The 23,961-nt window shown below is 42.8% G+C and overlaps 1 protein-coding gene across 3 annotated transcripts in view; it reads right to left on the bottom strand.

Moving 5' to 3' along the window:
* The window catches only part of Cadm1 (cell adhesion molecule 1), a 326,297-nt gene that overhangs the window by 22,801 nt on the left and 279,535 nt on the right, over nt 1-23,961 (bottom strand). The window contains exons 6-9 of one of the 3 annotated variants that reach the window (XM_050156257.1): nt 19,327-19,426; nt 15,702-15,874; nt 10,893-10,970; nt 350-382 (exon numbers count right to left, since the gene is read on the bottom strand). In XM_050156257.1, the coding sequence (XP_050012214.1) occupies nt 350-382; nt 10,893-10,970; nt 15,702-15,874; nt 19,327-19,426 (384 nt within the window). The remainder of the gene's footprint in view (nt 1-349; nt 383-10,892; nt 10,971-15,701; nt 15,875-19,326; nt 19,427-23,961) is intronic. The other 2 variants (XM_050156258.1, XM_050156259.1) reach the window with 2 other exon arrangements.

Genomic DNA, 23,961 nt, shown 5'->3' with positions numbered 1-23,961 from the left:
CTGTAGACAAATACTTTTCTTCCATTTAATTAAAAATACTTTTTGAAGTCTCATGTACTCCAAGGTTTGGTACAGTTTTCTAAGTAAGGAGGATTGTGTGATGGACACCCTAACATGCTTGCCACCCGAGGGGAGGCCTCAATCTCACACTGCAACCACTGGCCACTGAACTCACAACAAAAATGACAAGACTTGGTGTAATGTCAAGCATTAAAAAATCACGGTGCATTTCTGAGATCAGTCTATTTGGAGCGTGAGTTCCCTTGAAGACTGCATTTCTCTTTTTCCCAGGCTTGCCTTGCCTCTCAGCAGCGCTGAGAAAGTAGATAAACAGGAATGTGATACCAACCGTGAACTGCTGGTTCTGTCGTCGCCGTGGTGTCTACAGACGGGAACAGAGGATTGGAGGAAGGGAAGAAACAGGAGGAACAGCATGCAAAAAAGGGGAGAATGGAAAAAAATGGAACAGATAATATATGAGCAAGCTTTCAAAGAACACCGCGTGACAAGCAATAATAAATGAAAAGCAAGGAGCATCTGTAGTGAGCGCACTGTTTTAAGACATGCCTTGAGCTCAAAGCTGCGAGCCAGGGAGGAAAACAGTAAATTCTTTTGTTCCGGGGGTCTTGCCAGGACACATGTATTTGCCAGTCAATAGTCAGGGGGACATGCAAAGTGATGAGAAACACCAGTGCAAACTCAGTGGCCGCTAGATGGTTCTTAAAGCATCGAAGCTCAGGACTGCGACAGAAAAGCTCAGTTGGAAGGCTGGTTAAACAATGGATTCAGACATTCAAACATTGCCTTTGTTTCAACCCAACCCACCCGGGCGCTGGGGCTTCTGGAATCAACTCCACTGTTAGGACACTTCCAGCTGAAGCCCAGATGCTCACAGATGAATATGCAATATAGAGATTCGAGTTCTCCATCCACTGAATTATTTCATCAGAAGTTAGTTGGGTAAGTTCAATTCATGGGAGTGAACATGTTCAAGACACACGTGTGCACACATACATACACACACATACAGAGCCCGGATTCTTCATTCTATAAGATATGTTATAATCTACAAGGTTTGTCACAAAAACACATGTGTTCACACAATTGGACAAACACCACTTGGGAATTTTCAAGTTTCAAGAATCCAGCTATATGGCTGTGTTCAGCCAGGTTTGGCTGCCAGGTTTCTGCGGTCCTGACTGGGTCGGGAGACAGAGCTATCGTCTTCATTGGTGCTCTCCCACCTGTGACCTGTCTCTTCTACTTCTGATGCTGTTCAAGTTGGTTCCTATCAGCTTCTCTTCACAGTAAAATGCCTCCAAAGCACTCAAGGAGGGAATCTGCTCTTTACTTTTGGCTACAGAAGTGGGGCGTCTAGCTAATGAAGTGCATGATGGCCTTCTTTCCCAGTCCTCTTAAAAACAGCCAACTTCACTCTGATGTCAATGCACTAGGCCCCACTTTCTCAGTTCTGCAGTTTTCAAGTGTGTTTCTTATAGCAGCCCCTTCCTAGTCAGAAGCTGCTGCTGGTTGAAGCAGGATCCCGAGGTTAAAAGTCACAAGCAATCCCCTGCCATTTTTATGATAGGGGCCTTTAGCTGGCAATTGTTTTCAATGATTTGAACTTGACACAGGCAATGTTTAAATGCACTGGAACATTAAGTATAGAACTTTTTTTTTTTAAGAGGGGGAATCAAATGAGCCTGGAGCTTCTGATGTATAAATATGACACATGAATTCACACCGGCGTTCCCCTTCAGTTGGCATGCTTTCTGAGAAAATAGGGGCCTTATTATCATAAAAAAAATCAAAGCCCTTCTAAGGAGCCAGAATTAACCAGAGGTCTTAGAGGCCAATGCATCTTGATATAACTGATCACTAAATTTCTCTAGGACAGAGGAAGGAGAGAAAACCATAAATACACTGCAGAAGAATATAATACTTACTTATAAGTCAACTCTGTGGGCCTAAAACAGCAGTGAAACAAGACAGGAAATTGTACAGTTGAAACAAACCCACACCAGATCCTTAAAGATGACAGGTGCATCTCCATAGTTGAGACATTTGAGTCCAACACTGGTTTGAGGCACTTTAAATTTGAGGGGCAGAATCAAAGGCACATTTGTATAAACATTCATATGCATGTAATACATTTTATGGGCAGGCATTGGCTCCTTTCCAAAACAGAAGAAAAAAAGCAAAAAATGTTTTGGCTCATTATTTTTGTGGTACCTCTTTTTAACATACCTTTTTTTTTTAAACCAAGTAAACCATTAACATAAAATGAAAAAAGGGAGTGGATTAAAACATTAGAGTTAGAAGACTCAAAAATCAGATCTGAGCATTGACCAACAATCCCAATTTACTGTCTTCCTGTATTATAACATTATGTCAGCTTCATGACAAAATTAACCAGATGAAGCCAGGCGTCAGCTCTTACACGGGCAGCAGACAATAAATGCAGCCATGACCACAGTGCATTTTGCTCCCAACTCTAGGGATGCGAAATCCATCAATTGAACCCAACAGAAGAGAAAAGGGCTATTAAGGAAAAACACTCTAAAACAGTTAAGCAAACACATATTCAAGTCAAACAACATGATTACTGCAGTTGGAAATGGCAAACCTACGAGCAGCAATGGATGGGACGCTGCGGCCGGAACACAGGTGGGTATGGGGCTTAAATCGGGATTAAGAGTGTGTCTGGGGAGCTATTGACTCTGTTTCTCACAGAGCATCTGGTGTGCGACCTGAGCAGGGGCTATTTCAAGTTAGAGAGAAGAGAAAATGCTTTAGACGTGACTGTGTGCTCCCCATGGGGGGCTGGCAGCACTAGGACAGGATCTAATTCTCCTTCATAATTGCATTATGATACCATGCAGAAACCATAGACAGCTTGGCTCTGGGGTGAGTACGGAGATGTGAAGCATGATTTATTAGGGTATCTTCAGAAAATGGAGAAAAGTGCAAGTCCCCCCCCCCCAGAATCAGCTTCTGGGGTGGTCATTGGAGCATTTTGTAATATTTTAGTTTTGTGGGCAAATGCAAACATGTCAGTGTAAGTTATAATTGCAAAATAGGGCTTGATTAGTGTCTGATTGCCCTCACAAATCTCTTTAAACCTCATGTGTTGTCTTAAAAAAAACCTTTGAGCTAGGCCTATGAAAAAATTGGTTACAAAAAGTAGAATGGGAGACATTGGCTCTAATATATAAAAAAGTTAAACCATTATAGTGAGGGCAAATGGATTGTATATTATTTATATGTTTAAAATAACTGAAACAAACAAATAAAACCAAGTCAATCCCTGTTCTCACAAATGCTGAATGTATACAGTCTCACTTGGCATGTACTCAAGGTTTTATGAGTCTACAATCAAAAGGAGGTGAGCTAGGGCCTACACTGACTTGGAAGGCACTCATTTCACAACACGGACGTCCCTTCTTAGGATTACAGTCCTGCAAACTGCTAATGGGGCCCTGCCTCAAATCAGCAAAACAAACACACATTCCACGTTGAAGTACAAGATATTTGCAAAACGAAAAAACTACGAAAATGTGTGCGATTAGAGACAGTAGCCATTTAACCAAGTAGCCAAGAAGCAGGGTGTGTGTGTGTGTGTGGGGGAATCAAACAAAAACCAAAAAGCCCTACAACCTGCCTGAGAGGCAGCTGGGCAATATTTAGTGGAAACAGTCATGTGTAAGCCCCACTGTGGCCTGTTCTAATCCTTTCAGATGGATTCTCTCCAACTTAGAATTGTTCATTGAGTGTGACAGACTGGGGGCTTAAAACTAATCCATAAATTAGTCCATGGTCTCAAACACAACGGGTGCCATAAATGAAAATGAAAATCCTAGGACAAAATTAAATTCACTACCTCACTTTTCTTACCAATTGATCTCTGCTGTTCTTGCATCATGACACAGAGTCGTAGTAAGGCAGTGTGTGGCTATGTGAGACCAGGGTGGACATTAGAAATGCCATGGGTACAACGTAGAAAAACCAGCTTACCCTGGAGCCGAGTTAGCTGTAAGGAATTTAAACTCTCCTGTTTTGCCAGCCATAAGCTAAGGTGGAAGTGGGACAAGCAGTCTGGCAACATTTTTATACACTTTCCCCCAGTTTATTTTCTTAACTAAAGTCAATATGGAACCAACGAGCTTTCTTAATTGAATTCCTCTTCAGTGTCTGCTATGGAGGGGCTTTAAATCTCAGCACCAGGGCAGGCAAAGAATTCCCCTGACGATTTTACTTCATAGTTGTGCTGTGCTTGCCAATATATATTAAATATGAGTATTTTTTTCCTTCCCCAACTTTAACTTATTTGAAATCTGTTGAAAGCAAAAATAAGTTCTGGGAAATTTGCGTTTCAAATTTATTTTCTATTGGTTTTCAATTAATTTCCTTGCCACCTATGTTCTGCTTAATTAACCTACCATTCCTTAATGATGGAGAAAGGGGCTAAGAACAGAGCTAAGCTAAAAAGCCTACACCGAAGTGCCCTAAGAAAGCTATTTTACGTGTGTGTGTGTGCATGCGTGTCTATGTGTGTGTGTGTAGAGACAAGGGGTCAACATCAAGATGTCCTTTACTGCTTCCCCACCTTATTTATTTATTTATTTATTTATTTAGAGACAGATTTATTTATTTAGAGACACTGACCCTGGAACTCAACATTTTGTCTAGCCTGGGTAGTTGTGAGCTCCTGGGATTCTTTTTTTTTTTTTTTTATGGTTTATTTAACTTTATTTTATGTGCATTGGTGTGAAGGTGTCTCCCCTGGAACTGATCTTCAAACAGTTAGTTGTGAGCTGCCATGTGGGTGCTGGGAATTGAACCCGGGTCCTCTGGAAGAGCAGTCAGTGCTCTTAACCACTGAGCCATCTCTCCAGCCCCTCCTGGGATTCTTTTGTCTCTGCTCCCAAGTGCTGCCACACCTAGCTTCCTTCATGAGTGCTGGGGATCCTGACTTAGGCTTTCATGCTCAAGGAGCAAGCACTTTACCCATGAAGCCACCTCCTCAGCCCCAGCACACTTTCCAAATGTCACTTTCCCCTTAGAGTGAAGAGATTGGAAGCCCAGAACAGCAAGAAGGGGAGCTGATTTCGTTTTCGTCGTTAAGCAAGTTCAAGTTTTGTTAAAAGCTTCTTCAAAATTGTTCACTCTGTGCAGCCCATGCCCCAGAGATCTTCTCATTTGCAAACCAGATGTGCAAAATTATCGGAATCTGTAGAGTGGTTTCCCTACGGCATGTCTCTGGATGCCAGTGGGAACACACCAAGGGGTCAGGACTCAAGCCAGGGGAGGAAGAGTTAGGAGTGCTGCTGCAGGGATTGTGCCGGCCAGAGAGAAAATGAGGGGGGCTCTGCAAGGCTGACTGAGATTCATCCTGCATGAGTTCCTGGAAGACTGTACCCTTCACCCCCATGTTCCTACTGCTGGGAGAGCTCCAGGTATCATGTCTGAATCCCATGAAACCCATATTTGTGCTACTATTATTTACGTGTTTGCTGACAGATGTTGAGTATGGAAACCAGTTGGATTTCTATCTCCAGGATCAACTTTTAAATAAACAACATACACTTTGGAAAATTAGGATAGAAATAGTAGAATGAAGACATCTCACCTCACTTTCCACCCCTCACTCTGCTAAAAAAAAAATAGCTGAATCTGATGACTTTCAATATTTGCGGTTCTCTTACTTTCTTCTGCTCCTTCCTAAGCCAGCGTGGGTCAATGCTGGCTATATATAAATGAGGGCAATAGATAGTGGGCTTACAATTTCTGGCAAAATGAAAACGTAGACAGGACAGTGTGAAAAGAAATGGACATGCAAAGGTGGAATACTGGGTAAAAAGAGGCTCATTTAATATTAATTAGTGCCCTAATAATATTCCTGTCCTCAGGCACCCTGTCCTCAGTTACTCTGTAAGTGCTCAGTACATAAAGGAAGACTCATGTATTAATGGTGTAGATGCCAAACCTAGGAAGAAGACAGTTCAGTAAATGTCCTAGGATGAAGGATGTGTGTTTCTTAGAAAAAAGGGGGCTTTCCCTAGGCAGCATCAATAGACACACCTTGAAGAGAGATGCTGGAAGTACATGGGTTCTTCATGCTTCATTTCCAAATGCTACTCTTTCATATCTGCATTCTGGCTGTTCCTTGATTGCACCGAGCAACGAACACTTCTGTGATGCTCTCCCATGGCACCTGTTGCCCTGAAACTTAACACTCAGGTTGCAGGGATCTCTCAACTGCACAGAAAAGGGTTTAAGGATTCCTTTTCTGCACACACTGTGGGTGCTCAATCTTTGTGGAATGCAACCGAAAGGCAGATCAGCTTATAGCCCTTGCACTGTGCCATTACCAGTAGTACACGGTCGAAATCACTAGGCTGAGACTTGGGAAACTGAGACCTCTATGTGGAACAAAGCTCCATTACAACTTAGAATGCCACACTATAGACTTGGCACCAAGCATACGTGCCCTCTCCTTTACATCTAAGACACAGCATGCAAGCTCGGTGTAAGTTCCCTTACTGGCATACTCTCTAAATGCCATTGAAGGACAAAGCCTGTGTCGGCCTTCTTTATATGACCCGATCCACATTAACATTGGAAAAAGCCTATGCTATCAAGCTGTGAAAGCCCAAATAATAACATGGGTCTGAGGCTAGGAGCAACTTCCTCCCAGGTATATTGGATTTTGAGTGCGTTGACACCAATAAGAGAAACCTTGCTATTTTCCTTTCCAAGAAACACCAAATATTTAATTGAATACATGCTTTAAAAAAAGAGAGAGAGAAAAACTCATTTAGAAATGACCTACTTCATTCTTATAAAAGCATATTTAAATGCGTCTCACAATCTGGCCCTATAGCTATTCATTCTTATTCTAAGGCTGTTTTAATTTTTTTTTTAATTTATGGCAGTTGCATGTACATTGCAACCCACAGGTTGAGCTCCCCCTGGCCTGAATTTTGTATCTAAACTGTTAGGAGTGTGTACTATTGAATGCTGAGAACTTTTCCTGGCACTCTCCATCAAGCACTCAAGTCAGGACTCCACCAGGTAGGAACATTACAAGATCCAGGTTAATTAAAGAGAGAAACAGACCACTTTCCCAAGCAAGTTTCAGAAAGACAGCCTGACCCAATCTAGAGGAAGAAGCTACAGCTATCCCCAAGCACAGAGGCAAGGACTGCTACTAGCCCCAAAACATGGGGCTCTTAAGAAGAAAGGTCAAACAGTCCATCTGGTTTGCTCTCCCATGTCATGTCATATACTCTCACAAACGAAGAAGTCCCAAGGACAACTTGATGGGACAAAAAACAAAACACTAAGGGTGGGAGTTTCCCAAAGCCAAGAGCTGAGCAGAACCAAATGATTCTAACGTCAATGAGCAGGAAAGATGAGAGCGATACTTTTAAACTTTAGGGCAAATGCCAACGAAGCTCTACAAGGCTTCTCACCCAGTTCTATCCTCAAATTGTTTCTTATGTGGAGAGGCCATAGAATAATGTCAATGGTAAGGCTACAACTCTGTTGATATGGCAGATGGATAACGAATATTCTTCCTTCTTCTTCTTTTTGTTTTTTGAGACAAGGCCTTACTCTGTAGATCAGGATGGCTTCCAACTCAGAGATCTAGCTGCCTCTGCCTCCCAAGTACTGGGATTAAAAGTGTGCACACCATGCCCAGCCTGAGTGTTCTTTCCAGTTCTTAACACCTGCAGAAAATTATCCTTAGGCAGGGCAACCCTTCAGGTGTGGCTGACATGTCACCAGATCTGCTTCAATTGGTGAGGACAGTATGCAAAGGCCACTGCTCTCCTAGGAAACTAGGAAATCTAAGAGTAGGAGAGGGGGGCAAAGAAGAGCTGGAGGCCATAGGAGTCCTCCTCTTTAAGGGTTCAGAATGGAGCTGTAGCATGTGTTGAGAGAGTCAGATGACTCGGAACAGAATGCCTGCCTGCCTTCCTAACAAGAGGAACAATTCCATTATCCTGACTGGGGAAGATCGGGGATATCTATGCAAGTCTTCTTTTGGAGAATTGAGGGACCTTTTGAGCTTAAAAATATTTTTTTTCTATTGCATTTGTACATTTTCCTGGTAATGAAACTCTGACCTGGGGAATGGGTTTCAGTTATTGCGCTTGACTTAGGAGGAAAGAAATAGCTGACTGTGGCTGCTTCTTTTGCCTTTAGAGCCCCAGCTTTGCGTTACTGTCGCTGGATTCAGCTGTTGAAGCTTTTAAGGCTAATGGTGACTGTAAATGTACCAAACAGTACAAGAGAGAGGAGGAGTGGAAATTAATTTAGCTATCCATTTGTCAGGAGCCCGGCTGGAAGATTCTTTAGGAACTAATCTAAATCTAGAGGTTAGCCTGAACCTTTAAAATGGGACACAGAACCAAGTCCATAACCTTTAATCTGTTTTGGAGAAGAGGACAAATGTTAAGTTCTACAGGTTGCTTTCTGGGCAAGATAATATGTAGAAGGTAACTTGTTAAGTCACAGTAGCCCTAAAAGATCACTTCCATTAAGGTGATGGATTCCGTAAGGCTGTTTTAGTAACAATGTTAGTTTAATGACTCCTGGGTGTGACACTGAAGATCTGGGCATTCATTACCACAGGTGCATTTGGGGTGTAGAAAGCATTCGAGCGCTAACACCCACAGACAGAAGTGCACCTGCGAGATCATCTGAGTTATTCTGAATGGAGAGGCCAGCGGCAGAGACAGGAGTAGACACATTCTGATTAAAGTCATCTCTGATGTGGACAGAAATATGGTGTTGTTTACTCTAAGAGTTTCCTTTTAGATCAAGTCTGGGCCAGCAGAACTGTGATCCCGATGAGCTGTAGATATTGCAGGACCTCAGAGGAGAAGGAGGTCCTGGGGAGCAAAAGATTAAGAGCTGTGAATTAGAGCAACTCGGGTGACTTGGGAGATTGATTGTAGTGATGGGGAAGAGTCAGGGAATGCTAACCTCCTATTTAAAAAAAAAAATCAAAAACTAAAACCTAAGTCAGTGATGAGACCAGACACACATGAAAAAGTGTTGTTTCACATTCAAGAAAAATAAGGGGGTTTATACACAGAATGAGTGACAACTTTACTGACCTCAGATGTAAACCCTTACAGATACCTAAACAGAATCTTCTACCATGGGAGGTATAAAGGCTGGGTCATACTTTGCCAAAGACAAACACACTGCTAGTGATACCTACACCGTTTGTTTATTTGTTCCAGCATCCCAAGGGCCTTTCACAGGAAACTACGTAACCTGGTAAGAAAAGCACATGCCTAAAGGACTGAGGATATATTTAAGCTGTACATGTTTGCCTAGTATGCCAGAGGCCCTGGGTTCCATCCCAACAACGCCAGCCAAGCCAAACACAATCAAAAGTACACACCCAGTCCATTTTACAAAATAGATAAGAGACAAGGAACTGAATTCTTAGGATGATGCACCAGCAGTATGGCTGCTGTGGACATCCAAGCAGAGGAGAGGAACATCTTTGATGTGGTAATCACACTACAGAAGATGCCAGGGATTGGTCTATTACACACAAAACTGAATGCACTAAGAAGCAGGGGCAACTGACAGCTCAAGCAGAAACACAGAGACAAGAACTAGGAAGCAAACTTTCTAGATGGAGCCAGGTTTAAAGTGAGACACAAAACCAATTGATGGATTTTTCAGAAGGTATAACATTTAGTATAGGCATAGATGTGCTTGTAGCCCGTATTTAGGAAGCCCTTCAGTGGTAGGTTATGGCAGAGATCTTTGTCTCACTGCAATAGCTGCAAAGTGAAGAAAATTTGGATTAGACGGTCCATTGTAATATCTACTGATGAGGCCTTCTTTCACTGGACACTTAGCATTCTGCCGTCTCATTGACTCTTGAGCAAATGGAAAAGAAAACATCTCCAGAAAAATCAATGTGATCCTAGAAGGTTCCTAATGAGCTGAACATGAAGAGCATCAAGTGAGATAGATATTCAGTGTGTATCAAGGAGTCCAGGGATGAAATGGCTGGACTCATGGCTCAAAGGTACATGGGACACTTGCCCGGTAACAGACCTAAGTGGCAAAGTCACTTTTTAAGAGATTCTCTCCTCCATTAGAGCGGACACTTGGAAGTAGTGGTTGGGGTAGGCCTGGTCTAAGAAGACCTGCACATTTGAGTTGGTATGATACAGCTATGAGCTGTCCTCTCTTGTTAGACCAGAAGAAAGGCCAAGGCTTGCAGTCAAGCAACACCAAACTATTTGAGAGCCACGGGGTACCAGGATGAGGAGGGAGGCCATGTAAAAAACAGGAGGTGCACATGAGTGTTCAGCTTGGAAAAGATTGGCTCCCTCTGTTCCCTGCAATCTCCCGGGCCACAAGAGGCCCAGGCAGCCCTACTGCCAGCAGGCACCCATTAGAGGAGGGCGGATGACAGTGCATCCCATAGTGTGGCCCGAGGACGCAGGCTAAATTTTAGTACATGTACTTTCTTCATGTGGATTAAGACCAAATTTAGACCAGGACATGATCCAGGCCACAGTACTTACCAGTTCATCAGCTGGGGCCAAGCAGAAGCTACTGAAGGATTTAGTAGCCTGGCTGCCATTTTTTTCTAGTTTTTTGCTTTGAGTGGTGAGGCTTCAAAAAGAATTGCCTCATGCTAAGGTGTGAGTCATCTGATCAGATGTTAAAGGTCCTTCTAGATCCGTAAGATTCAATTCAAGAGTATAGTATTGAGTGTCTCTGGAGTTCCAAAGTAAAGGAATGGTTAAGCTCAGAGGACTTACAGGGAACAGCTATGCTTCTCTTTGTTTATACCAGAAAGACAATATACATTGAGGACATTTCCAATGGTGATGAAGGTACCATACCTGTGATGATGGTAAGGATGGTGGTGGTGGTGGTGGTGGTGGTGGTTGTTGTGGGAGGAGGGATAGTTGTGGGGGGATCTGGATAAAAAAAAAAAGAAAATCAAACCCACAATGCTGAACACAACAATGACCAGTAACGACAAACAAAGGCATGGAGACACTGAGATGTTGGTTGGATGGCTCGCTTCTTTAAACCATCAAGTTCCTTGCCCTCAGAGACGCCGGTCTGAAACTACACCTCAAAGCCTCAGTTGGAAGAGCTAAGAAAAGAAGAACAGCTTTCTTATGCATGACGTGAATAAAAATGAAATGAGAACTGGAAAACGGAGAAAAAAATATCTAAATGCTCAAAACCCTTAACCCGGCCAGATCTTAAAGGCGAGGCTAAGTCACCTCAGTGCCAAGAAAGCACAATGGCTGTCCCTTTCTACTTCACAGATGGGAGGAAAGAGGAGAAGGAGCCGCTGCATTTAAAGGGCTTGGATCAGCCAAGGATGGACGTGGCACTGCACACATGCTCTCTGCAAATGCTAACTTCATTATTCTCCATCAATACAGCCCAGCAGGAAGGAAAACCACCTCTGTATCCATAATAAGTACAAAGAAGATAGAATGTCACCACGAACAGAGTACCAAGTTCCAGGCAAGTGAGATTTTACTGAGATGTTATTTTTTAAAAGTCAATAAATTTTTACACCTTATAAATATTAATAAGCTGCCTTTGCTCATGTTAAAAGCTTGACCTAAGTGGAGCACAATGATAAAAATGAAAGAACATCTTCCACCTTGTAAACAAGAGCGCTAAATATAAATGAGGTTTGACCCTTAAATCTAGGAGCCCAAGAGGAAGCCTCTGTCTGGTACCTGATACACTGTATTTCTGTCATCTCAAAAATTATTTGGGGATAAGAAAAGGGCAAAAAAGAAAAAAAAGTCTAGGCCCAGATGATCAAACTGAATGTGTTAAATTGTCAGCGAGACTTTGAACTAAGAAATCACTCTGCTGTAATAGAGCAGAGGACGATTTGAAGGCTTTTGATTCTAAATTTTATCTAAAGCACGTCAGCTTTTTCTCCCTGACACATCTGGGGTCCTTTTATCTTCAAGTGAGCCCTCGGATTGTCTAATTAATACATCAAAACTTTAATTATATATTGCACCTTTACTGGGTTTGGCACAACTTCCTGGAAGTTGACGGAATGACTCTTTTGGTGCTTGGCTGCAAGGTCTGCATGAAATGATGTCTATCATTGATCAATAATCAAAGGTTTTCATTTTCTTCACCAACTGCTCCTCTCACACAATGAACCTGATAAGGAAGAACCAAAAGCAAATGGCTCTGCTTTGTGACAGGCTTTTCTCCTTGAAGACGGGGAAACAAGCAAATTAAACTGTTGTTTAATGCAGTCTTCAATGAGTCAAAAAAAAAAAAAAAAAAAAAGACTCCAGGCAAAGTCTCATCCTAAGAAGCAGAAATGATGAAATTTAAAATTTAAATTACCTTTTAAAAAGAACAGGATAAGAAACGACTGAGCATCATTTCAGTCTTGTCCTTTAGTGTGTTTTATGGAAGCCACAGGTGAGAAAGTTGTCTTTGTGATTGGGCAACTTGTTTGAACACATTTACATCAATGACAGGTGCCAACTTGAGACAGATGAGCTGAGTGCCCTGAGACTTTAGCCAGCACGGGAGACACTGCCTCCATCCGCTACAAGTGAACTGTACAGAGTGTACCTCCTGTCCATCCAAGGGACAAATAATGTGCTTTTCTGTTTGCTTCAATTATAGTATTGTCACTGAGCAGCAATATTGCTCCTCGGAAGACTTGCTCTGCTGCACTCTAATGTTATTTTCAAAACCGCTTCTAAATGCAATAGCACAAAGCATATGATGTGTGCAACACGATAAGAATGAGCATGAATGTGATCTGAAGATATGATTATGAACCAAAAGGCAGACAAGATGAACAAGGGGATAGGTGTCAGGGAGGTCACTAGGACCTCTCAATATGTAAAAATGGTACATGTCCAGGGATCTCCATCACTACGGGGCAAATCTGGTCCTTCACATCTGGTTCAGGAAACCTTGAATGAATCAGATTCCATTATCAGGTGAAACGTCCTTGCTGAGGTCATTTTCGGTAAGAAGGGTAGCACAAGGCCACTCTTTCAGAAATCAGAGGGCTGGGATGTAGCTCATGGGAGAGTGCTTACCCAGTATGCCAGAGGCCCAGAAGTCAGTGCGCAGCATCACAACAAACATAGGGAGGAACAGAAAGAGCTGAAGCTAATGAGCTGTGCCTGAGACACGGATGCTAAAAGAACAAACCCTACTGGGACTCAGGCTCTAACCAGCCAGATGCTTCAAGTAGAGAAGTTACTTCCAGAGAACTAAATATTTTAGAAGTGTAGCAACTTTTAATTCACAGAGTACTTAAAAAATTGCAAAAGTACTATAATATATTGCTTTGAAAAGACAATCTGCCCATCCCTGCCCAAACTGTTAGAATGTTTTGTTACTAGACCAGCAACACTTGGGTTTAACATGCTGGTCTGCCATTCCAATGGCACTACTAGCAGGGAGCAAGACACAGAGAGTCCCTTGTAGCCTGTGGCTTGGATGGATCATGGATATGTCTTTATACAGGTATGTTTGCATACAGATGAGTTCCTATACTACTTGGTTTTCAAATAATGCATTGTGGTCCAGGGGGCTAATTTAAAAACGCCAATCTTATTTTGGAGGGACTTAATCTCTCTTGAAAAGCCATGATAATAAGAAGAATTGCAAAGACCAACTTTGCAGTAAGTTTTGGGTTGACAGTATGGTGGCCCTAGGGTGATCTGGGAACCTTGTGAACTAGGCCATGTTATATGATCTTTCTAAGCTTCATGGTATCATATGTTGAATGGGGTGAAAAATAAGCACAGATCAGGGTGTAGAAATTGGATGAGATCATCTAAAATTGTCAATGCTGGAAACAGCATGAAGGGAACACTCAACAAATTCTGGTTATAAGCTCATTTTCCAAATTATGCAAATATGTTTGCCAAACAAGGCATCAAAATGTTTCTTCTCATCTTGAGAAATAGGAAGAGTAGGCACTGTAAATTGAACCATTTTTTTAGTTGTATGAATCAGAGAAATGCGTCACAGACTGGCAGGAAGTGATCAATGCTTTTTGTAATGTGAAATCTGTAAGGAGAACTTGACTGATGTCTATAAACCTGGGCACAAATGTTAGGGGCACTTCCATCAGGCTTAGACCTTATGGTGGAAGGGGTGTCTGCAAGAGCGCAGAGAGGAAAGCATCTTCCGTTACTGCCAAAGGGTGCAGCAGAGCTGTTCTGCACCTTGCCAGCTGAAACCAGGTGCCCTGTGCCCTTTCTCACCTACACAGCAGAACCATTCTCTTTCATGGATTTCCTTAACTACTGAGAACAGTTCTAATGAGCACTAGTGAGACTGAGCAGCATGCAAAGATAGCATACTCTACAAGCTTGCAAATATAAGCATTTGACAGGATCTTTTAATTCTAAGGGAGCAGTTCTCAATCTGTGTGTCTCAACCCCTTTGGGGTTGTATATCAGATATTTACATTACAATTCATAACGGTAAAAACTTACAATTATAAAAGTAGTAACTAAATAATTTTATGGTTAGGGTCACCACAGGGTTGCAGCATTATCAAGGTTGAGAACCACTGTGTTAATGGGGGAAAACCCCTCAGGTATAGGCTAAGGACTATAATTTCATATTCATATAGGTATGGTAGAAAAGATGCTTCTCTGTTCAAAAATACCTCTCCTTTTTTTTTTCATAAGGAGGGTGCCCAGGTTCTAAGACAGTACAGTTAAAATGCTATTCCATATGTATAATTTATGTGTCTATGCCTATACTTGCACACTTATAACTTAACTTGGATTGCTTACAAAGCTATCATGAAGATAGGAATGTGGCCCCCATATTCAAATATTTGTAATTCATTATGTGTTGGGCCAGTGCACGACTTTTTCTTAATATAAAATGAAGAGACTTCAACTGGACAGAAGAGATCACATTTGATAGCACAAGAATATAAAGAGTGTACTTCTCAACTAAATAGAGGATAGTCACAATATGTAAAATCAGCAGCAAGACAGAAATTGGAAATGCCGGCTGCCTTAGGTGTTCAATGCATATCTGTTGATTTTAAAGTGAAATTCATAGTAATATGCTTTAATAACCTTGTAGAAAAATGTTGATTAAGAAAACATATTTTTAAAAGTTGGCATCTGTGTCTAAAATAGAAGATATAGGTGGTCTGTGCAACTATCAAAGACTTTGTATTTAGTTTGAGTGTTTACTGGCCTGCAAAGTCTTTTGGATTTAATAGCTTCATGTGGAAAATAAGATATATTTTTCCATCAAAGCAGGAGAAAGGCTAGCCCAGGCATCATAGGAAAAAAAAAACCCACTGGGAATAAATTTTTTGAGCTGAACGCCACTAATTGGTAAGGTTGAATATTTCAGACATTACTTCTAACATAGGATCCATGACCTGTGCCTGAAGACAGCCTTCGTACTCAGCACGATCAGAGACTGTGATCTTGTGGGAAACCCCTACAGTCTGAGGGGGAGAACAACAGTCACTGTTGAGCCAGGTGGGGACCACTGGGGTCCACCTCAGGCCAGGCTTCTTTAAGTTCCTGTAGGACACCAACTGGTTTTTTTTTTTTTTTCAACGTGATCAGTGGCTTTGAGGGTGAAGCCCAGGCAGCAGCTACATGCAGAGGGAGAGTAGGGGAGTGTTTCGTCTTCTCACGTACCGTATACATACAGCATGTAGTCCGAATGAGCTTTCCCCACTGTGTTAGAAGCCTCACAACGGTAAGTACCATTGTCTGTTTTGTTTAGGTTATTGATGAACAGGTTTGGCCCGGACAGTACGGCGTGTTGAGGCATTTCGTCATCGACTCTCACCCAAGTTACCATCACGGGCCTGCAGAGGGAAGGCGAGAAAGACAAGTCACGGGAATCATTCCCCCTCAGGTATCTGCATCCAGTTTCTCATCATTGCAGCAAACTAACCACATGCAGGGTGACTCAATTAACTGGACCCACCGGAGAGTGTGAGGGTCACAGAATGAAGATCGTGCAACTGCCAAACATATGCTTGGGATATGACTCTAAAACACATAATCAGGTGTCTAGAAACCTTCGAGACTTGCTAAGTGGGAGTCTTATGATTCCCAGTTCATCTTCAGTAAATCAGCAAATAAGCCAACATGGCCACCTCACATACCCTGCTGTGTGGTTTCACACCGATTCGGCCAGGACAGAGCTCACCCATTGTTAATCAGCTCGTTAATTAGCGAGGAAGGAAAAAGCAAGGTCTTGGCTAGTGGTGCATGCAATAACCTAATGGTTACTAACATACCAAATGTTTGCTTGCTCACAAACCTCTTGTGAGTTTTAAATAGACGCTTGCACCTGAACAGCCCTCCCCATCTCCCTTCATTCCTTTCTCCGGTGGGCACTGAACACGCTGGTTCTACCCCACAGCTATATCCTCAGCCTTCTTTAATTACCGTTTGCTCTCGAGGTTGCCCTAGCTGGGCTGGAACTTGGTGTGGAGACCAGGCTGCCCTTGAAATGGCAGTGAGTCTCCTGACTCTGCTTCTAGAGCAGCTGGGATTGCATGTCTGTACCATCAGTCCTGGTTTACACAGAATTTTGTTTTGATCTGTTTTTGAAAAAAAACTACCTTTGATTCTCAAAAGATGCAATAACTTCCTCTCCATTTAGCCTCACTCTCCTCATCTGAGAGGCCACCTGGATGGCCCTGTTCACCTTGTCTATCTGCCCCTGATCAGTAACTGGTCTTCTGTCTTCTAGGTCCAGAAATGGCTGGACCCTCCCTGTGAGTGCATGTGGTTCTGGATTAATGATGGAAGGACACATCTCAAAGTGGACTCTTTAGGTCCAACAAGGGAACTTGCTTATCAGAAATAAGTTTTAGTGACTTGAAATAGCACATGAATCTTAAGACAGCCATTTCGGAAGAGCAAATTTGACAGGATGCTCTGGAGAGGAGAGAGCACTTACATCAAGTCTTTCACTCACTGGACTTGAAACCTGTGTCTTCAAGGTGCCTCTCTCGTGCTCCTAGGAAACCAAGTGCAGATCTAAGAGTGTATCTGAAGACACGTTCTTTTGTGTGGTGTGTGTGATGCTGGAGCCATATCCCAGGGCCTGGTGAGTGTTAGGCAAGCACTAACCCCCTGGTCATACCCCAGCTTTTGTTTGTAAGGAAGAGCTGACACCGGTTTGAACACATAAGCAATTGTCTTTCAGTCCCTAGCACTTCCTCTAGGAGCAATGACATGGGTAGAGAAACCCAGGCGTAAATGACAAACGGATGCTCAAGTTAGGCCTGTCAAGTAGCATCCCAGTGTTCAAATGGGATATGAAGGTGCAATTTTTCTTTAATTACACATGGGTTTGTCATCACAATGCGGTAAATTATTTAAAAGTTAGTGCTGCATATGTCCTCCTGTAGGCAGTAGCAAATGGGGCTGCCTGGCAGTCAGACCTCACGTCCTGCTGCTTGACAGCTGAAACAATCAGTGGGGGTAAGCACTGAGAATATTCACAACATATAATGGCAAGTTAAATTACCATTTTTATTGTATGCAATTTCTTGAGAAAATAAATAGGTAATATGCAAGGAGGGGATTGCTACGGAGTAATGCAGCCACATACCCTTTCCAATTTGAGAGTAACAAACAAATACTCTCCCTGGCAAAAATGTCCTGGAGGAAACATGTAATTTACTGTCCCTGTGGCACATGCGATCGAACACAGTACCTTCTTCAGAAGAAAAAAAAATACAGGTTAGTAATCCAAGCAGTATAAATGTGACTGATTGGCTGAATATAGGTGCTGTAAACAGGGGCCCAACCAAGAGAAGTGTTTTCCCTTAGTCCGCTGGGGTTGTTTGGGAGGCAAGGGAGACTGCTAATTAGGGCATAAATCACTTTATAAAAGGAAAGATCTACATCTTTTTGAAGGACTTAAAAGAGAAAAAAGCCTTCTCTGTCAAAGCTGGGATCAAAAAAATCAGCAGCACCGAAAAGAAGCAAAACAGAAGCAGATCCACCTTCCTCTAAAGGTTACCGTTCTAGCTCTGCCTCTCAGGCAGGGAAGGCTAACTAGCCCATGCCTAGAGGATGGAGGAGAGGGAGAAGGATTAGCCATGGCCAGGCTCCCCTCTAACTATCACAGGGAGCGCTCTCTCCACGGATCCGGAGGGAAGCTGGGCTAGGATGCACGGTCTTTATATGAGAATGGAGCAGATGATGTTTATCCAGACTGTGAGGAAACCGACAACATGCCACAGGGACAGTAGAGGGAGCTCACTGCTGTTTCTCCCATTAGCTACTGCTTTGCCTTTTAGTGCCCGTAAGCCCAACCTGACCTGTCCTTCCACTTTATGATTCAGTGGACTGGGATGGTTGTTTGTTTCATTTTCCTTTAAAAGAGTTAAAAAACATTTTGCTTTACTAGAAAGATAAAAAGCTCCCTTTTTCCCTTCTCTCTAAGTAAACTGTGAGGTATTTGCAGTAGAGCAGCCTCAAGGCTTGTTTGCCACGGTAGTGGCGATCCACACCGCTCTTCTGATTCATCTGGATTATTGTGCAGAGATAAACAGCATTTCTGTCACACTTCTCAGCAACACAAGGGTCTGTCGGCTGTTCTCTCCTCCTGGGCAGCGACAGTAACATTCTTCTTGAGGGCAGTCCCCGCCAACAAAGCTGCTTCACGGTCTAGTACAGCACTTGGAAGCACTTTTTCCCCCTACATCTGGTCCTAAGCACTGTACCCCAGAGTTTAGAAAACCATCTACCAGCTGTCGTAAGAACACCCTTATTAGCAGACATTCTATTGCATTGAGGGTTTACTTATATTTTGAATGATTTTTATTTCTGTATATCCATGTGTGTCTTTGGGTGGGAGCCTGTGGAGGCTAGAAGCGGGCTGGATCCCCTGGAGCTGGAGGGATATCCCTGTTGTAAGCCACCTGATATGGATGCTGGGGACCAAATTTTGATTTCTACACTAGCAGTGAGGGCTCTTAACTGCTGAGCCATCTTTCCAGCCCAGTATGTTGAAATTTAATGTAAGAGAAAATAGCTGTGAGCAGCCTGTTGACAACAATAAACAGAATTCAGTAGAATTTCAGCTTTAGCTGGCACTTTCCTCCCGATCCTGACCATTAAGAACCATAGGTATTTATTCCCCTCTCATTGAATATTCGTCGTTTCCGGAAAAATCATCCATCCTTTTTACAGCAGGAGACAGGTGACGGGCCAATGAGTTGTGAATACACATCTTCATGTTGTGACATTTACTGCTCACGACCCTCTGCCAACCTTGGCCTTCAGAACTTACTGGGGCTTCCCGATGGCTTCACATGTTAACTCAAGCGCATCCCCTTCCCGGGTTAGGCCTTGTAGAGGGTAAGTCATCTGGATATGCACTTGCGGCTTATCTGTGTGACAATGACATAAAGTGTGATGTTTAGCAAACGATAGTATCAGCAGATCAGAGCTGCATACTGCCACAAACCCCACACGGCCAGTGCTTACTCGCTCCCCATCCATGTGCCTTCAGCAACATCCTTCTAATTAGTTAGTAATCCTGGCATTTGTTCAAATTAAATTGACTAATAACTCTAAGGAGTGAACCTTGAATAGATAAGAGATTCATAAGCCAACTGTGCCACATCAAACAATTCCTGTGAAATACATTTTGTTACACTGAAGTTTATCTCTAAACTCAGTCAAGCTAAGGGAAACTCATTCGCCTTCATGCTGAGGTGAAGTTGCAGATATTTGTGGTGCTCAGAATTGATACATTTTATCGTATATCACATAATACCATGTGACAATGTGTTTTGACACTGCATATTAATAAGTTGTCTCGTCTGTGCTCTTGCTATCAAATTGTTTCCTCAAGCAGCTTTACGAGGAAAAGACCTGGGAGAGACGGGTGGCCCCAAATGAAACCATCCTGACATAAACAGAAGAGCAAGGAGACTGAGATTCACCCAGAGCCCACTATCTGAGGAACCATTACCCGCAATGGAATAAGCAAGGGTTTCAGGGATGACAACTTTGAAGGTCACAGAGACAACACAATAGCAGATAGCCCTATAGAATGGAGAGTGGGGCAAAGTTCTGATTCCAAAGGACTCCGTGATTAAAGCTGAGTGCAGCTTTCTAATACAACCGTGCATTCAGCAAAGAGACATATGTTACTTTTCTTTCCAACAGTGGCATAAAGCTGAGATTGCCGGTGAGACGGCACGTGGGTACCAGAAATGAATGATGAGGGTTCAGGGACCAGGGAGGGAAGCAGAAGTAGTTAGAATCAACATGGATAGATGGACAAAGACATTTATAAATAGAACCTGAGTGGAACCAGATATTTTCCTATGCTTCACATTTAATTCTGTGCCTCTGTAAACGTATATTTTTGAAAATGGACCCAAGAGTAATAAGTGTGAGAGGGCAGGACATCAGCTGGCTGAAAGGTCAAAACAATTACCATAGTTTCACTTTCCCATGCACAATCACATCACCTAAACAACAGCCCCTTGGCCTTTACAAGTAGTGGTGAGCTCATTAGCATGCATCCTATGGAACAGGAGAGAAGACAGAAATACGGCCAGGCTCTGCCAGCCTCACCCCGCACGCAGCCATGGATGCTGCACAGGGCAGTCATCCTCCAGGACAGCTGCTATCAGGTGGATTTTTAGTCTGGATCCCATCATATACCTTTTACTATGTCATGGAGAACCTAGGACATTAAAGTCCTTTTAAGAGAACCTCCTTGAGCACCCGCTGGTGTGCACTGCCTGCTGGCAATGGGTAGTACTTTCTGAAGAGCTGTGTCACTTGTTAGAGGACACGGAGCCGACAGAAGCTCCAGATGGCCAGTGCAAGTCACACAGTCCCTCCCTTGGACTTACTGGCAAAGCAAAATGGTGAGGATCCTGATAAATGCCATTGGAGCAAAGCAGATAGATATGTATAGAATAAATAGGGTGACCTTGACCTAGTACTGGCTCTGGCTTGAAGAAGGGATCCTTCAGGATCGTATCTTGGACTAAACAGAACCTGGAGGTGGACTCCATGTCTATTATTTTTGGCAACACAAGTTCCTGCCTGACATACAGCTATTTGATGAAAACTGTTTTTTTAAGAGGATAAACAAAAGCAAATGGGAGGCTATGACATGCGGATAACAAAAGACCCAGCTAAGAGTTCACGCCGAGAAACCAAACTGCACCCAAGAAACCTTGCCTAGGGAACTTCTGACATAAACATAGAGCCTCAGCTCTAGGCAGCAGCAGAGCATCTGACTAGAGGTTCATCTGTGAGCCACAGGCAAGCTGGGTATTTTCAGGCCCTGCTGATTTCAGCCCAGCCTTTAAGGAGAACAGAATGGCTGTTGATCTGCACTTGCTACCTGTGCTTGCCAAGCATGCTTGTTGTTCTGGTCTGCGCTTGCTGCTTTTTGCCTGCTGATGTGTGCTTGCTGGTCTGTAGTTGCTGGTCTCTCTTGCTAGTGTATGTGCAAAATTTCTGTTGTTTCTTTCCTCCGTGTAATTTACAAGCAAACAGGAAACATGTATTTTGAGGGCAGTGTGCTCAGGTATTCCCATATTCAACTGTCATTAATAATAAAGTGTAGTGAAGGCTAACCGACCCTGCCTCTTTGCTATTACTGACTTTGTCTTAAACTTTCCTTTAAAAAACAAACAAACAAAACAAACAAAAAAAAAAAAAAATACTGACTTTGTCTTAAACTTTCCTTTAAAAAACAAACAAACAAAACAAACAAAAAAAAAAAAACACATGTTCTCAATGAGCTGTTTATCAGTTGTCAATCACACACCTAAATCAGAAAGAGTAAGTGAAGGACTTGCCATGCCTGAAATTTGTATCTATGCCATGAGAACTACACCCTGAACATTGTTTACCAATTTTCACAATTTATGGTCCAAGTACCTGGAGAAGAGTCAACCACGTTAGGTGGACACAGCTGCCACAGATACCCTAATGGCTGGCAGGAAAAGTGCCCATCAATATTGCTTGTATTGCACACTAAAGGGTCCCTTTCTATTGACCAACAGTGTTATCTGACCATGGGCAGCTGAACTATCTTCATACCCTAAAAACCAAACAGAAGGACTGAGCACCAAGATCTGCCTCTGAGGTAATAGGAAACTTAAAGGGAAATTTTATTCTTTCTAAGTCCGAACTGAGGAACTAAAGACACTTCAACAGGTGGGGTGGTAGCATGGGGATTCCAGTGCTGTCTCAGGAAATCAGGGGCACTAAATTGTCCCCCAAAAGACTCTGGCTACAACAGAGACATGTCAAAATATCAAACTATCCAGATGGCTGATTGAAGAGCCAGAACTTATCATTTATATTTTAATTGCACCCATAAATCAAATGTTATAACTCACCAAATCTTTTCTGAAACAGAACCAGACTCCCAGATTTATCTTTAATAATGAGGTAAAGCCGTGCACATTTTCTGGGGATCATTTTACGCCTCAGTTGGTGTTGTTAGGCACAAGACTAAAAGCCAGATGACACTTGCTTCTCGTGCAATAACTGTCCAGAAACATATTGCTCTGAATGGCTTAATGTCATTATAAAATGGAACCGTTATATAAAAATAAGAAAAATAGTTAGGCCTGCGCACTTAAGGAGCATTACACTCAGAGAGATGGCATCAGCACCAGCCAATCAATTAGGTGGAAAGATCTGAGGTTTTCATAATACTCTGTAATTTTTTTTTAAGTCCACTAAAATACACTTAGCAAGACCACTAGAGTTGACAAAATTTGTTCATTAATCAAAGTTGCACAGAGGGTTAAATACCAGGAGGCCATAGGGCACATTATAGTAGCAACCAATTAAAAAAATAATTTTAGGAAGACATTCTGATTTGATGAGACATTCCTTAAATGTACATTCCTCTCTCTCTAAAGGGGAAAACATAAAGGAGAACTCTTAAGAGGTCTGAATGGCTTGCTGGCAGATTACAATTGATCTCATGCCAGTCTGACCTTGCACTACTTTCTGTGATCTTCTCAGAAGATGAAATTCAAGATTCTCTAACCTGGATGTCAATTCCCTATGCAAATGAAAATGCAGTCTCCTCTGTGAAGCTCAACACTAGCACATCAGGTCTGCGATCCCCTCCACCCCTACTAGGATGCCCTTTGCCCCATGGAGCAGACGGCAGAAGAGCTGAGGCCAGCGGGAGTGTCCTGATATCCTGGTAGGAGATCTACTATCCCAGGGGCAACTGCTACTTCCTCTCTTTTTCTGAGAAGTTCTAAATCAGGGCATGCTAACATCAAATGTTCTTTGACATGGCTACAACCAGGCCCAAGGGCTTTGCAGGAAAATCTCTACCTATAACTACAAGGGCTTGAGTGCAAATCTTCAAGTTCCTTGCTTCATTTCCAACCACTGTTCAGAAACACAATGGTGTGGGATTTGATGCCTTTGGATCAGGGCTCATGTTTCAAGTCCTCCCAGTGAGAACCTGGCTGTAGTCATACTGCTGCTACCAGTGTGGCTAGGAGAGGGCCTGGGTCAGGTCCTGTGCACTCAAGCTTGGAGGAGGCAATGACTGGAGAGTCTGTCAATCATGCAGGATTACTGCAGTTTGGGATAAAACAATAATACCAAGATTAACCTGAGATTTGGTTTGTATTAGAAGCTGTTTGAGCTCAAAGCAAAAATCAGCCCCTACACTTGGCTGTCGAAACTGCTGGGGGAAGACAGCTTTGTAATGAGAAGAGGGAAATGCAGGGTATACAAGGAGATTGCACCTGGCTGGGGAACAGGTCCACAGAGCTCCTAGAGAAGGAAGAGGACAGCTTGGAAACCACTTGCTTCTCTATTGTCCCAAGACATTTGTGACTAATTTTCAGGGTTGGTTGTTTGCTCTCATGGTGAAAGGACCTCCTACAAGTGTGGTATGAATTGCCACACT

This window comes from Alexandromys fortis, unplaced genomic scaffold (genome assembly GCF_014885135.2).
Source record: "Alexandromys fortis isolate MF-2015 unplaced genomic scaffold, M_Fortis_MF-2015_v1.1 scaffold_89, whole genome shotgun sequence".
Taxonomy (NCBI): domain Eukaryota; kingdom Metazoa; phylum Chordata; class Mammalia; order Rodentia; family Cricetidae; genus Alexandromys; species Alexandromys fortis.
The sequence above is the reverse complement of the archived record's forward strand: the minus strand, read 5'-3'. Positions and strand labels throughout refer to the sequence as shown.